The following is a 16,054-nucleotide window of genomic DNA, read 5'->3' as shown; positions in this document are numbered from 1 at the left end:
ACCTGTCACTTGAAGGCTTCCATTTTTGCTCTAAAGTTACACTTTTGACTATCTTACAGAGGTTTTCTGGACTTTATTTTTATTTATTTTCAGAATTGAACTAAAATTAGCTATTGACCAGCTATATTGTATGCATAATATTTAATTATTTGGTATATGCTGATTTAACACCGATAACTTCAGTAGACTATCCAAGTTGTGTAATAACCGAGGTTATTTACAAGGCTTGCATAGGTATTGGACTGTGAGGAAGTTTTATTTTCAATTTTATAGGTTTAAAAATAGAAATACAATATGATTATAGAGATTACCTGATGTAGCTGCATAGGACTCATTCCTACCAAGTGTTTCAAACCAGTTTTAGGATATATCCTCTGTGTTTGAAGAAATCCATGCAATAAGCAAACTGTATAGCAAAGTCTTTGTATTGTGATGGGGCTCATCTTCACTTTAATACAAGCTTCCTCCTGCATTTGATTCAGGGCTGATAGAATTGCTGCGGAAACAAATTAAAATAAAAACCATTTTAGGGTTTTCATGGGTTGTAGCTTGAAACTCTCCTTAAAGTGTTCCAGTGACTTGCTGATTTTGGGGGTTCCAGACATTAGACCCCTATCAGCTGTTATTACCCTGGGAAATAGCTGCTGACTAGGGGCATAGTTTGTGTGTGTGTGTGTGTGTGTGTGTGTGTGTGTGTGTGCGTGCGTGCGTGCGTGCGTGCGTGTGTGTGTGTGTGTGTGTGTGTGTGTGTGTAACATTCTACAGAGGGCAAAGTGTGTAGCACTTTCTACAGGAGGCATAGATTGTGGCACTTTCTAGAGGGGGCAAAGTGTGCCGCGCTTTCTACAGGACGGACACAGTGTGTGTAGCACATTCTACAGAGAGCACAGTGTGAGTGTTACTTTCTACAGGGAGCACATTGTGTGAGACTTTTTACAGGGGCATAGTGTGTGTGTGTGTGTGTGTGTGTGTGTGTGTGTGTGTGTGTGTGTGTGTGTGTGTTCGCATGTGTATGTAACCTTATACAGGGGCCACAGTGTGTGGCACTTTCTACAGGGGGCACAGTGTGTGACACTTTCTACTGGGGCCACGTAATGTGTGATACTTTTTAAAGGGGGCACAGTGTGTGGCACACACTACACGGGGTACATTGTGTGTGAAACTTTCTACAAGACGAAATTGTATTTAGGGCACAGTGTTTGATACTTTTGTACTCAAGAGCACAGTGTGTGGCAGTATGAGGAGTTGTATTAGTATCGGGGTTGGGGATGTGCTGCAAAAGTGAGAAGCCAAAGACAACTGGGCAACAACCACTTCAGAGGCAAGGTGTAGCTATAAGAGGACATCATGGAGGTCTGGGCCGAATGGTGACTCTTGCGGCCAGGCCTGAATTGCTGAATAATAGTGTAGGACTGGGGACAGGTGAGTATGTAATGTTTTTTTTTTTTAAGGGCAAAGTGTGTATGGCACTTTCTACAGGGGCCCAGTGTATGTGGCACTTTCTGCAGGGGACATTGTGTGTTTGGCATATTCTATAGGAGCACAGTGTGTGCGACACATTCTATGGGGGGATAATGTGAGTGGCACGTTCTACAGGGGGCAATGTGTGTGTGGCACTTTTTACAGGGGGCACAGTGTGTGTGGCAATTTCTACAGCGGTCACTCTGTGGGTGGCACTTTCTACAAAGGGCACAGTGTGTTTGGAACATTCTACAGAGGGCACCATGTGTGGCACTTTCTACAGGGGACATTGTGTGTTTGGCATGTTCTATAGGAGCACAGTGTGTGCAACACATTCTATGGGGGTACAGTGTGTGTGGCACTTTCTACAGGGGGCACAGTGTGTGGCACATTCTACAGGGAGCACAGTGTGTGGCAATTTCTACAGAGGGCACAGTGTGTGTCACTTTCTACAGGGAGCACAAATACGCAACTAGGATTTTTTTTAAATGCTGACATAGTATCTGCCATCACTACCTCTTGGGGAAGGGCATTCCATAGCTTGACCACTCTAACCTTAAAGAACCCTTTTCTATATAGATGTCTGAAACGTTTTTCTTCCACACGCAATGGGTGTCCCCTTGTCCTCTGTAAAATATTGCTTTATAAACATTTTTTGTTTAGTTTGTGTTCAACCTGAGTTAGGGAGAAGGGCTGTACGAGGTAAAGTTGTTGTATTCAGAATGGACAGACTAATCAAAAAGAAGGATTGGAAGGTAAAAAAAAGTATATGTGGCACTTTCTGCAGGGGACATTGTGTGTTTGGCATGTTCTATTGGAGCACAGAGTGTTACCACACGTTCTATGGAGGTAACAGTGTGTATGGCACTTTCTACAGAGGGCACAGTGCGTGGCACATTCTACAGGGAGCACAGTGTGTTACAATTTCTACAGGGGGCACAGTGTGTGTCACTTTCTACAAAGGGCACAGTAAGTGTGACTCTATCTACAGGGAATATATAGTTACATAGGTTGAAATAAGACATAGGTCTATCAGGTTCAACCTTTCTCAATAAATTACCTGTCATTCATTACTTCATTAATGATAACCCTCAATGCCATTCGTAAATAAATACGCATCTAGGATTTTTTTTAAATGCTGACATAGTATCTGCCATCACTACCTCTTGGGGAAGGGCATTCCATAGCTTGACCACTCTAACCTTAAAGAAACCTTTTCTATATTAATGTCTGAAACATCTTTCTTCCACACGCAATGAGTGTCCCCTTGTCCTCTGTAAAATATTGCTTTATAAACATTTTTTGTTTAGTATGTGTTCAACCTGAGTTAGGGAGCAGGGCTGTAAGAGGTAAAGTTGTTGTATTCAGAATGAACAGACTAATCAAAAATAAGGATTGAAAGGTAAAAAAACAAACAAACTGTAAATAAATAAAAAAAATCTTATTTTCTCGTCAGTTTCATTAGGTTTAGTGCCAAATAGGCTAAAAATTATATATAATACAGCAAAAAACACACAATATTTTCTGTTTCATCAACACAGAACACGTCAGCTAATTTCCAAGAATTGCATGGTAAAACCATTGCCCCATATAAAAATAGATCTATTTACCTGAATATAGCACTCGTTGCATAGAATCAATATATACCACATCTCTCATTAATGGTTTTCTGCTCATCTGGTTCAACAACAGAAAATGCCACGACACCTGTAATTAACAGAAAATTGAATGCAACATTTCTAATCAGGGTCAATAAAAATTACGGAACTAATCATTGACTACTTTGTTTAAATGTTCTTGTTTGTGAATGAATAAAAACTTAAAATCAGTATTACAAATATGTAACCATGCATAATTATTAATTTTGTAAGAAAACACAATGCTATTAAAAAAGACTAGCATCCAATTATATAAATGTATCACTTGTAATGTTAATTTATTCATAAAAGGGGCTTTGCAGCTTTCCTAAGGCCCTTGTTCCGATCATTAGCCAGTGTGAACAGGGCAGCAATCAGCCGGCAAAGGAGCAAAGGCTAATTTGTCGGCTGATCGGTTCTTAAATGTGGCCAGGAAAATGGTTGCTTGTCGGAAGCACATCTCCCCATATAAATAGGGGATGTGCTACTGACAAGATGCAAAATGCATGGGGACAAAAAATGGTATTAATGATAGTTCGCTCCCATACTTTCCCATCATTGCTCAGTTTTATTGGAGCAAATGAGCCCTGATCGATATGCTGCTATCTTTGATCGGGGCTCGTTACTGGGCCAATATATCTGCCCATGTAAATGTACATTTATGATACCACAGTAGTGATTGGTTCAAGCTTTACAAATTAAGGGTACTCCAAAATGAACCATCTAATTCTCTCGTGTGGCATAGAACGGTTTAACTCTATGGCCAAAGGCGAATGGTCCCCATTTTAGTTTTAATGGCATTGTGCCAAATATTGGGGTTATGGAATAATATTTATGTGTGTAAGAATAAGATGCATGAGTATTTCAGATACTTGGTGGTGATGCATGAATTTTTAACTTCTTTTAAACTTTTTTTACCCATTTATTTTTTCCACTGGGCATGGGGTAGCATGGAAGACAAGATATACGCGTTGAATGCATCTTCCTCTAAGCAGATTAAGACTTAATGTGATCTACTGTCAACCAGTGTTCCCTATGGGGTGCACGGCTACGCGGCCACGCACTTTTCACAATCCGCCTGCTCACTAAAGTTTAAAGCCTGCGCACTGTCACGGGTGGCGGGCGGATGCAGTGGCGTCGCAAGCACCGGAGGGGTCTCCGGTGTCAGCGACAGCCACATTCACTTGTATGTGCGTCCCCAGGATGTAGATACAAATGAATACTATAGGCTGCAGGGCACGTTAGGCCTGCAGCCTATAAGGCGCTGGGAGTCACAAGGTCGGCGTGACGTCATCACGCCGGTCTGCGCATGCGTCCCGCCGGAGAGGCAGTATAGCGCTCCATCTGTCGCAGGAACGGGGCGAGGTAAGTACAACCTTTTTTTTGTTTAAGGAGCTGTGTGGCAGTATATACAGGGAGAGGGTGGTCTGTGTAGCGCTAGATACAAGGGGAGGGGGCTGTGTAGCGGTACATACAAGGGGAGGAGGGGGCTGTGTAGCGCTACATACAGGGGGGAATTGCTGTGTAGCGCTATATACAAGTGGAGAGGGGGCTGTGTGCCACTATATACAAAGGGAGAGGGGGTCGTGTAGCACTATATACAGGGGGAGGGGGGCTGTGTAGCACTATATACAATTGCAGTGGGGGCTGTGTAGAAGGAGAGAGGGGGCTATGTAGCACTATATTCAAGGGGAGAGGGGGGCTGTGTAACACTATATACAAGGGGACAAGGGGGCTGTTTAGCACTATAGACAAGGGGAGAGGGGGCTGTGTAGCGCTATATACAAGGGAAGGGGGCTGGGTAGCGCTATATACAAGGGGAGAGGGGGAGGTGTAGCACTATATGCAGGGGGAATTGCTGTGTAGCACTATATACTGGGGGGCTTGCTGTGTGTCACTATATACAAGGGAGAAGTGTGTGGCACTATCCACAAGGATCTGTGTGGCACTAGCTACAGGGGGTCTGGTTGGAAGTATCTACATGGTCTGTGTGGCAGTATCTACACGGGTCTGTGTGGCAGTATCTACAGGGGTCTGTGTGGCAGTATCTACAGGGATCTGTGTGGCCCTATCTACAGGGATCTGTGTGGCACTATCTATAGGGGGCCTGTGTGGCACTATCTATAGGGGGCCTGTGTGGCAGTATATATAGGGGTTCTGTGTGGCAGTATCTATAGGGGTTCTGTGTGGCACTATCTATGGGGGTTCTGTGTGGCACTATCTATAGGGAGCTGTGTGGCACTATCTATAGGGAGCTGTGTGGCACTATCTATAGGGGTCTGTGTGGCACTATCTACAGGGGGTCTGTGTGGCAGTCTCTACAGGGGGGGTCTGTGTGGCATTCTCTACAGGGGTCTGTGTGGCAGTATCTACAGGGGTCTGTGTGGCAGTATCTACAGGGGTCTGTGTGGCAGTATCTACAGGGGTCTGTGTGACAGCATCTACAGGGGGTCTGTGTGGCAGTATCTACAGGGGTCTGTGTGGCAGTATCTACAGGGGTCTGTGTGGCAGTATCTACAGGGGGTCTGTGTGGCAGTCTCTACAGGGGGGGTCTGTATGGCAGTATCTACAGGGGTCTGTGTGGCAGTATCTACAGGGGTCTGTGTGGCAGTATCTACAGGGGTCTGTGTGGCAGTATCTACAGGGGGTCTGTGTGGCAGTATCTACAGGGGTCTGTGTCGCAGTATCTACAGGGGTCTGTGTGGCAGTGTTTACAGGGGTCTGTGTGGCAGTATCTACAGGGATCTATGTGGCCCTATCTACAGGGATCTGTGTGGCACTATCTATAGGGGGCCTGTGTGGCACTATCTATAGGGGGCCTGTGTGGCAGTATATATAGGGGTTCTGTGTGGCAGTATCTATAGGGGTTCTGTGTGGCACTATCTATGGGGGTTCTGTGCGGCACTATCTATAGGGAGCTGTGTGGCACTATCTATAGGGAGCTGTGTGGCACTATCTATAGGGGTCTGTGTGGCACTATCTACAGGGGGTCTGTGTGGCAGTCTCTACAGGGGGGGGTCTGTGTGGCAGTCTCTACAGGGGTCTGTGTGGCAGTATCTACAGGGGTCTGTGTGGCAGTATCTACAGGGGTCTGTGTGACAGCATCTACAGGGGGTCTGTGTGGCAGTATCTACAGGGGTCTGTGTGGCAGTATCTACAGGGGTCTGTGTGGCAGTATCTACAGGGGGTCTGTGTGGCAGTCTCTACAGGGGGGTCTGTGTGGCAGTATCTACAGGGGTCTGTGTGGCAGTATCTACAGGGGTCTGTGTGGCAGTATCTACAGGGGTCTGTGTGGCAGTATCTACAGGGGTCTGTGTAGCAGTATCTACAGGGAGTCTGTGTGGCAGTCTCTACAGGGGGGGGTCTGTGTGGCAGTATCTACAGGGGTCTGTGTGGCAATATCTACAGGGGTCTGTGTGGCAGTATCTACAGGGGTCTATGTGGCAGTATCTACAGGGGTCTGTGTGGCAGTATCTATAGGGATCTGTGTGGCACTACCTATAGGGGGCCTGTGTGGCACTATCTATAGAAGGCCTGTGTGTCACTATCTATAGGGGCCCTGTGTGGCACTATCTATAGGGGTTATGTGTGGCACTATCTATAGGGGGTCTGTGTGGCAGTATTTACAGGGGGGCTGTGTGACAGCATCTACAGGGGGTCTGTGTGGCAGTATCTACAGGGGTCTGTGTGGCAGCATCTACAGGGGTCTGTGTGGCAGTATCTACAGGGGGGTCTGTGTGGCAGTATCTACAGGGGTCTGTGTGGCAGTATCTACAGGGGTCTGTGTGGCAGTATCTACAGGGGTCTATGTGGCAGTATCTACAGGGGTCTGTGTGGCAGTATCTATAGGGATCTGTGTGGCACTACCTATAGGGGGCCTGTGTGGCACTATCTATAGAAGGCCTGTGTGGCACTATCTATAGGGGCCCTGTGTGGCACTATCTATAGGGGTTATGTGTGGCACTATCTATAGGGGGTCTGTGTGGCAGTATCTACAGGGGGTCTGTGTGGCAGTATCTACAGGGGATCTGTGTGGCAGTCTCTACAGGGGGGTCTGTGTGGCAGTATCTACAGGGGTCTGTGTGACAGTACCTACAGGGGTCTGTGTGGCAGTATCTACAGGGGTCTGTGTGGCAGTATCTATAGGTGATCTGTGTGGCAGTATCTACAGGGGGTCTGTGTGGCAGTATCTACAGGGGGTCTGTGTGGCAGAATCTACAGGGGGTCTGAGTGCCACTATCTACAGGGGTCTGTGTGGTACTATCTACAGGGGGGCTGTGTGGCTGTATCTACAGGGGGTTTGTGTGGCGCTATCTACTAGGGGTCTGCATGTGGTGCTATCTGCAGGGGGCTGTGTGTGATGCTATCTACAGGGGGTGACACTATTTACAGAGCGATGTTTGTGATGCTATCTACAGGGGGATGTGTGTGACACTATCTACAGGGGGCTGTGTGTGTCTCTATCTACAGGGGGGTAACGCTATCTACATGGGGATGTGTGTGACGCTATCTACAGGGGTTGTGTGGCGCTATCTACAGGGGCTGTGTGGCACTGTCTACAGGGGCTGTGTAGCACTATCCACAGGGGCTGTGTGGCACTATCTACAGGGGGTCTGTGCTGCAGCTACAGGGCATAAGGCACAATGAACGTGAGCTGTGTATTGCTTCTGCTATCTGGCTCTGTACTGCGCAGAGTCACACAGCAGAGAAGCCTGTTTGTAGGGAGATTCCCTCCCACATTTACGGCAGCTGTGAGTCAGGTTGCTTTGCCTTATTCACCTTGCTGTAATTGTGGCAAGTGCTCCCTCTGGTGGCCAACATAGGAAAACATGTAAAATTATTATTTTATTTTTAATACTTTAGTTTCCACCATGTGGAAGAAAAAAAAAAATACAGCAAAAAATGTAAAAATATAATAGAAATAAGTAACTTACTTAAAAAAAAAAAAGGTTTAATTCGCGACACATTCCCTTTAAAACACAATCTGCCATTAGTGTGGTGACATAATTTATCTTAAAGGGAATGTGTCGCTAGAAAATGTTTTTTTTTTAGTTAAACAGTTAGTGTATGAATGCTTAAACACTGTCCAAATTTTTTTCAGTTTTTCACGAGTCAGGAAATATTATAAATTTGATTCTAATTTATAACATTTCCCAGTGCTGGTCACTAGATGGAGCAATTCCCAAAATTGCAGCATTGCATGTGGTAAAGCAACCTCATTGCTTTATGCTGCAAATTTGGTGTAAACACACTCGCTCTAGTGAGCTCACAGAATTCCCCCTCCTTTATCCTGGCTAGTGCCAGGAGAAAGGAGGGGATTGAACGGTCAAACCTCCTACACTGTGTGTCGCCATTTTTTGAGCTAACACACAGTGTAGTAGGTTTACATACAGTAGTAATCACACACTAAAACACGTACATACACAGACCTAACTTACCTGCTCCTGCCGCCGCTGCTCCCTCTGGTCCGTCCGCTCCGGTCTGCTCCCTCCGCTCCTCGTGCTTGTTTCAGAACACAAGTCCGGAAGCCGCGACCGGAAGTCGTCATCTCACAGTCTGGCCGCGGCTTCCGGTCGACATTAACATGGTGCCGGATTTCGCTCTAGCGAAGACCTGACTTTTGGTCTGTGTGGGAGCGGCGCATGCGCCGCTCCCACACAGACCGCGTACGCTATAGTGGATGGAACGGCTCCCGTTCGCATTCACTATGGGGATGTGTGTGCCGTATTCCATCACTGTATGTGTCGTTAATCGACACATACAGAGATGGCACAAAAAATGGCAGCCCCCATAGAGAAGAAAAAGTTAAAAAATATAAAAAAGTAAAACACAAACACACACATAAATAAAAGATTTTATAATAAAACACTAAACGCAAATTGATATCAAAATTTTTTTTTCCGTGACACTCGTCCTTTAAGGTTGTGTGGCCATCTCGTGAATTTCCACTTTTTGTCTTTCCTTGTGACATAAATATGACATGGAGAAGGGCACAGGAAAAGGGCTCGTCTATATCTACTTATACTTAGATAATTGTGAAAAGTTTGATCTTTAATATTTTAGACTGAAAACTTTTATAGTCACAATTAAAAAAGTAGGGATATCTGTTGCATCAGTAACAGCTCCTTCCTTTTCCATTTTCATTCCCCTCCCTGTAATGGATATGAATATTTTTTTAATAAAATAAACTGTTGGCAGTGCACATATAATACAATAAAATAATTTCCAGCACATTTTGTGTCATTTCCCACTTTTTTGTAATTAGTACTATTTCACTCAATGCATATCTAGCATAACTATACAGATAAGAAAAAGTTTTAAAGCAAAGTGAATACTAGATAATTACTGTATATCTATTCATATAACTGATGTTTTATTATGAAAATAAAGAGTCAATGCGTTTTAGAAAATACAATTTAAGATATAGGCATAGTATAAATTAGATAAATGGGATGTCATGAAAATTGACATATTGTGCTTTTTTAAGATTAGTATTTAACATATAAATTGATTGTATAATGTATGGTTTTACCTACAGATGTAGCCGTCTTTACCTTGAGTTTTAACGCATTAAATAAACAATGGCTAGATCTTTTATCTTGACTTTCTCAATGACTTTTCAATGGCTTTTGTTGTGTGATATCACGCTGCAGCAAGTTATCAGAATCAAGTTAAAGATGGCTACATCTGTACAAATGGTACCAAGTGATATATTTACTCATATTTTTAATTTATGCTGACAGTCATATGAACATCAATAAAACAAAGATGTAATGAAAATACTTCTTATTCCTGATTCCTGAATGAACATAATTTGTGTGAAACTACTTTTTTAAACAATACTATAGATAGCTACCTGTGTCATTCACTGCACAGTTCAAAAAATTCTAATACCTAGTGCAATTACGCAGGCCAACTATAGTCACACTAAACATCCGACTTCTACAATGTGCAATGTCGAATAGAATAACCGGTTTCCTGTAATTTTCTGTAGGATTTGATTGCTGTTGCAATGGTCCAGAATATGCCCCTGATACAACACATGATTACTGCCATGCCCCGACTATATTAAATCTCATGCACCATAAGAGTAATTTGCAATGCAATCATATTTATTTGCTCCACAAATGTAGAGCTTCTTTTTAAAGGGGTTTTCCCGACTATAGTAAGTGATGCATATTGATAGGACATGTCCTCACTTACTCATCAGTAGAGTACCAACTGCCGGTACTAGGACTGATACTGAGAATAAAGGAGCAGCAGGTCCTTCACAGTTTTTCCTTGCAGAAAGTTGCTCCTGGCCACCTGCTATATAGGGAACTACAACACAGCTCCATTCACATTAATGTGCAGGGAATAGTCTGAAGAAACCATGGTCCCCTCAGTCTCGTGAATGAAGGGGGTCCCAGAGCTCAGACCCCCCCCCCCACCACCACCACTGATCTTAATTTTATGGCATATCCTCATGATGGGCCATAACATTATAACGTGGTAATACCCATTTAAGTTCACTGTGTGATAGACTGTAGTGATTTATCGTATATATGGGTGTTCAGAGGCATACCCTGAAACTCCTGTGCCCCAATGTAAAATTTGTAACAGGGCCCCCATCTATTATGTGCTATTTATAATACTGGTCTCTCCTTATGTGGCAAATCAGTCTTTGGACTCCTTCAGGAACCAGGATTTGGATGCAACTGCTACCTCTGCACCCTTTATAGCTACAACTATGTGGGTGCAAATTGATATTTTCTGTTTTAATCATCCTGCATCTTTTGGTATCACCAAACCTAATTGAAATGTAAAAACTCCTTATGACAATCATTAAAATGCAATAAACAGCAATTAAACTTCACCCACCACTAGTGATTCACATGTCTAATTAAATTCAATAAATATAGAGATTAAGACAAAACATAAATAATGAATGAATAACCTGCAGAATCACATGAGCGTGGCATTTATGTGTGTGAAGCTTTATTTTGTTGTTATTAAAAGATTATACTGCATGTATTAGACCCCAATTACATGTTGAATGAAGCATTAAGAATAATGCTTTGGGTTGAGTAGGCTTTAATTGCAATTAAGTGGATTGCTTGGATCCTTCAGCAATATGATTCCGTCTCTAGAGATTCCCGGAGATAAGGTATGTGGACACGTTTAAATTTTAATTCTAAATATTAATAAAGCAAATTGTAGACATTGCATAACTGCATAAATAATACATTGCCTTTTGAAATAGCTTTAGCATAGATATGAAAATCATTCAGGAAAGTAATTCCTATAAACAGGTGATTCAGAATAAATAACTTTATATCATGAGTATGATATATTATGATTTAAATTTTGTTGGAAGCTGCTGTAACTGATGACAAACTATTTAAGAATTCACCAAATACTTTTATGTAAAATGTTGATATTTAATTAGTAACAAAATAAAGTTGAATGACAATGTATTAAATTTGGAAATGTATTTCTCCATTTTGGGCAGTCTATGTTCTGATTGCAGTTCTCTAGCGTAATGCTAAACATGACAGGTCCCAGTCAAATGATTACTAAGTTTTAGCTGGGGAAACCACAATGTAAATTCTCATAGTACTTAGACCTAATTTAAATAGAATAGAAACAGTGGTTCCTCAAAGCAGAAATCCACAAATGGGACAGGAGGAGGTTCTGGTGATACCTATTACCAGAATATGACACAAAGGAGCAAATAACCCAGACAATCCCTTTAAGAGCACATCCACACATAACGTGCGTGCCACTGCAGTATTTTTACCACAAGAGCCAGATATGCAATGTTAATTAAATTAAGTGGATTGAAAATGTTCAAATTCCCATTCACCCACTGGAGCTTTTACCACTGTGATTTTACCTAGCTACCCAAAAACAAACACCAAACTATGTTCCAACAGTTAGGCCAGGACCACAAACGCAGTATTTGGTGTAGACTTTGGCTCAGTTTTTTTAGCCAAAGCCAGAAGTGGTTTCAAAGGGAAGGAAATGTATAAAGAAAAGGGCACACACAGAGTTTTTGACGCGTTTTTTGACGTGGAAACCGCGTCGGAAAATGCGCCAAAAAACGGCCAAAAATGCCTCCCATTGATTTCAATGGGAGGCGGAGGTGTTTTTTTTCCCCCGCGAGCAGAAAAGCTGTCTCGCGGGAAAAAGAAGCGGCATGCCCTATCTTCGGGTACCCGTAAATGTAGCGAATTTGTTGCAGATGTAGCAGATTTGTTATGTGCGAGTTTTGGTAAAGATTTTGCTGTAGATTCACAGTCGATGTCACCCCTTCCACATTGAAAAGGGTGAAATCTGATGTCAACATCCGTAACAGAATGATCATGCTGCATATTTAAAAGTCTCATCTACGTGGCTAGAACTGTAATCTGCTGCGGGTTTTCCATGCGCAAAAACGCACAGAGAATCCACAGCATTTCCGTCCCATGTTGACCAAGATTAATGTACTTCCTGGTCTGATTGAGATTGGGAAATCATGAATATAGTAAAGCAAAAAAAAAAAAGATCATCGGCTTAATATCGTCTAAGACCATAAGCATACAATGCATATTACATGTGGTTTTGCCACGTGGAATATATTGCGGAAAAATCTGCAGTGTAATACTGTAACAGCAAAGTAAATGAGATTTAAATGAGAATTTTTAGCACATAAATTGACAGATATTGAAATCTGCAGTGTGTCAATTTATCTTGCGTTTCCATCTCTGAATTTTATCTGTCAAGTTTAAAAAAAAATACAGCAAAATCTGCAGCATATAATTCACACTTGTTTTTACATCAAAATGTAAATTCTGCACAATACCTTGTATTTATTTGCGGTTTTGATGTAGATTTTCCGCATCAAATTCGGCAACGTGTGCATGTAGCTTCTACCTTTTTGAATAAGACTAAATTTCTTTCTTACTTGTTTGTGGCATTAAAAGAAAAATGAAAGAAAAATACACAGTATCTATATATACACACTACCGTTCAAAAGTTTGGGGTCACCCAGACAATTTTGTGTTTTCCATGAAAACTCACACTTATATTTATCAAATGAGTTGCAAAATGACTAGAAAATATAGTCAAGGCATTGACAAGGTTAGAAATAATGATTTTTATTTGAAATAATAATTTTCTCCTTCAAACTTTGCTTTCGTCAAAGAATGCTCCATTTGCAGCAATTACAGCATTGCAGACCTTTGGCATTCTAGCTGTTAATTTGCTAAGGTAATCGGGAGAAATTTCACCCCATGCTTCCAGAAGCCCCTCCCACAAGTTGTATTGGCTTGATGGGCACTTCTTGCGTACCATACAGTCAAGCTGCTCCCACAACAGCTCTATGGGGTTGAGATCTGGTGACTGCGCTGGCCACTCCATTACAGATAGAATACCAGCTGCCTGCTTCTTCCATAAATAGTTCTTGCATAATTTGGAGGTGTGCTTTGGGTCATTGTCCTGTTGTAGGATGAAATTAGCTCCAATCAAGTGCTGTCCACAGGGTATGGCATGGCATTGCAAAATGGAGTGATAGCCTTCCTTATTCAAAATCCCTTTTACCTTGTACAAATGTCCCACTTTACCAGCACCAAAGCAACCCCAGACCATCACATTACCTCCACCATGCTTGACAGATGGCGTCAGGCACGCTTCCAGCATCTTTTCAGTTGTTCTGCGTCTCACAAATGTTCTTCTGTGTAATCCAAACACCTCAAACTTTGATTCGTCTGTCCATAACACTTTTTTCCAATCTTCCTCTGTCCAATGTCTGTGTGCTTTTGCCCATATTAATCTTTTCCTTTTATTAGCCAGTCTCAGTTATGGCTTTTTCTTTGCCACTCTGCCCTGAAGGCGAGCATCCCGGAGTCGCCTTTTCACTGTAGACGTTGACACTGGCGTTTTGTGGGTACTATTTAATGAAGCTGCCAGTTGAGAACCTGTGAGGCGTCTATTTCTCAAACTAGAGACTCTAATGTACTTGTCTTGTTGCTCAATTGTGCAGCGGGGCCTCCCACTTCTCTTTCTACTCTGGTTAGAGCCTGTTTGTGCTGTCCTCTGAAGGGAGTAGTACACACCGTTGTAGGAAATCTTCAGTTTATTGGCAATTTCTCGCATGGAATAGCCTTAATTTCTAAGAACAAGAATAGACTGTCGAGTTTCACATGAAAGCTCTCTTTGAGAGTTTAATCGAACACACAAATGTAATGCTCCAGATTCTCAACTAGCTCAAAGGAAGGTCAGTTTTATAGCTCCTCTACACAGCAAAACGTTTTACAGCGGTGCTAACATAATTGCACAAGAGTTTTCAAGTGTTTTCTAATCATCCATTAGCCTTCTAACACAGTTAGCAAACACAATGTACCATTAGAACACTGGAGTGATGGTTGCTGGAAATGGGCCTCTATACACCTATGTAGATATTGCATTAAAAACCACACGTTTTCAGCTAGAATAGTCATTTAGCACATTAACAATGTATAGAGTGTATTTCTGATTAATTTAATGTTATCTTCATTGAAAAAAGCTGTGCTTTTCTTTAAAAAACAAGGAAATTTCTAAGCGACCCTAAACTTTTGAACGGTAGTATATATATACACTGCCGTTCAAAAGTTTAGGGTCACTTAGAAATTTCCTTATTTTTGAAAGAAAAGCACAGTTTTTTCAATGAAGATAACATTAAATTAATCAGAAATACACTCTATACATTGTTAATGTGCTAAATGACTATTCTAGCTGCAAACGTCTGGTTTTTAATGCAATATCTACATAGGTGTATAGAGGCCCATTTCCAGCAACCATCACTCCAGTGTTCTAATGGTACATTGTGTTTGATAACTGTGTTAGAAGGCTAATGGATGATTAGAAAACACTTGAAAATCCTTGTGAAATTATGTTAGTACCGCTGTAAACAGTTTTGCTGTTTAGAGGAGCTATAAAACTAACCTTCCTGTTAGGGATCTGCCAGGTACTTCATCTAGGTATACTCCTGGGATTAATCAATCCACACCTGAGGCCAGACCTGTTCGACTGACACCATCTCCCACCAACCAGGGTGGCAGGCTCAGGAGTGGGAGAGCCTATCGCGGCCTGGTCTGTCGGAGTTAGCTCCGCCCCCTGTCCTTTATTACCTGCCCTGTTCTCTCCCTCAGCGCTTGTAATTCTTTTGGATTCCTGGCCCCACTGCTGCTTGCTCCAGCCTGCTTCTGCCGTGCTTCTGCCTTGCTGCAGTTCTGCTTGACCTGCTTTGCTTTGCCCCTGGCTTGCTTCTGTCTCCGTGCCCGCTTGGGTGTACTCACTTCGTCCTGGTCCTGACTGTTCGTTCGCCGCTCCGTTTCCTCGTGGCGTTCCGTGGCTACTGCCCCTTCCCTTGCGTGTTCCCTGTTTGTTTTCCTGTGCACTTAGACAGCGTAGGGACCGCCGCCCAGTTGTACCTCGTCGCCTAGGGCGGGTCGTTGCAAGTAGGCAGGGACAGGGCGGTGGGTAGATTAGGGCTCACTTTCCCTTCACCTCCTTCCTGCCATTACATAATTACAAGCCCTTACCTAGTCTACCATTTCTCCTACGCTGACGCTATCATGGACCCCCTTGAGACCCTGACCCAGCAGATGCAGGGCCTCTCCCTACAGGTCCAGGCCCTGGCCCAAAGGGTCAATCAGGGTGACGCTGCTTTAGTAGTACCCCTCACCTCACCTCTAGAACCCGACCTCAAGTTACCTGACCGGTTCTCAGGGGACCGTAAGATGTTTCTCTCCTTCCGGGAGAGTTGCAGACTGTATTTCCGCCTAAAGCCCCACTCCTCAGGTTCCGAGAACCAGCGGGTGGGTATCATCATATCCCGACTCCAGGAAGGGCCCCAAGAGTGGGCCTTCTCCTTGGCTCCTGACGCCCCTGAACTTTCCTCTGTTGATCGTTTTTTCTCTGCCCTCGGACTCATTTACGACGAGACTGACAGGACT

At 43.1% G+C, this 16,054-nt stretch overlaps 1 protein-coding gene across 1 annotated transcript in view; it reads right to left on the bottom strand.

Moving 5' to 3' along the window:
- The window catches only part of LOC142741794 (uncharacterized), a 659,023-nt gene that overhangs the window by 129,056 nt on the left and 513,913 nt on the right, over nt 1–16,054 (bottom strand). The window contains exons 88-89 of the mRNA XM_075851126.1: nt 3,072–3,168; nt 312–496 (exon numbers count right to left, since the gene is read on the bottom strand). Of these exons, the coding sequence (XP_075707241.1) occupies nt 312–496; nt 3,072–3,168 (282 nt within the window). The remainder of the gene's footprint in view (nt 1–311; nt 497–3,071; nt 3,169–16,054) is intronic.

The sequence above is a fragment of the Rhinoderma darwinii genome, chromosome 2 (assembly GCF_050947455.1).
Source record: "Rhinoderma darwinii isolate aRhiDar2 chromosome 2, aRhiDar2.hap1, whole genome shotgun sequence".
Classification (NCBI taxonomy): Eukaryota; Metazoa; Chordata; class Amphibia; order Anura; family Rhinodermatidae; genus Rhinoderma; species Rhinoderma darwinii.
Note: the sequence above shows the minus strand (reverse complement) of the source record. Positions and strands in the feature narration are given on the sequence as shown.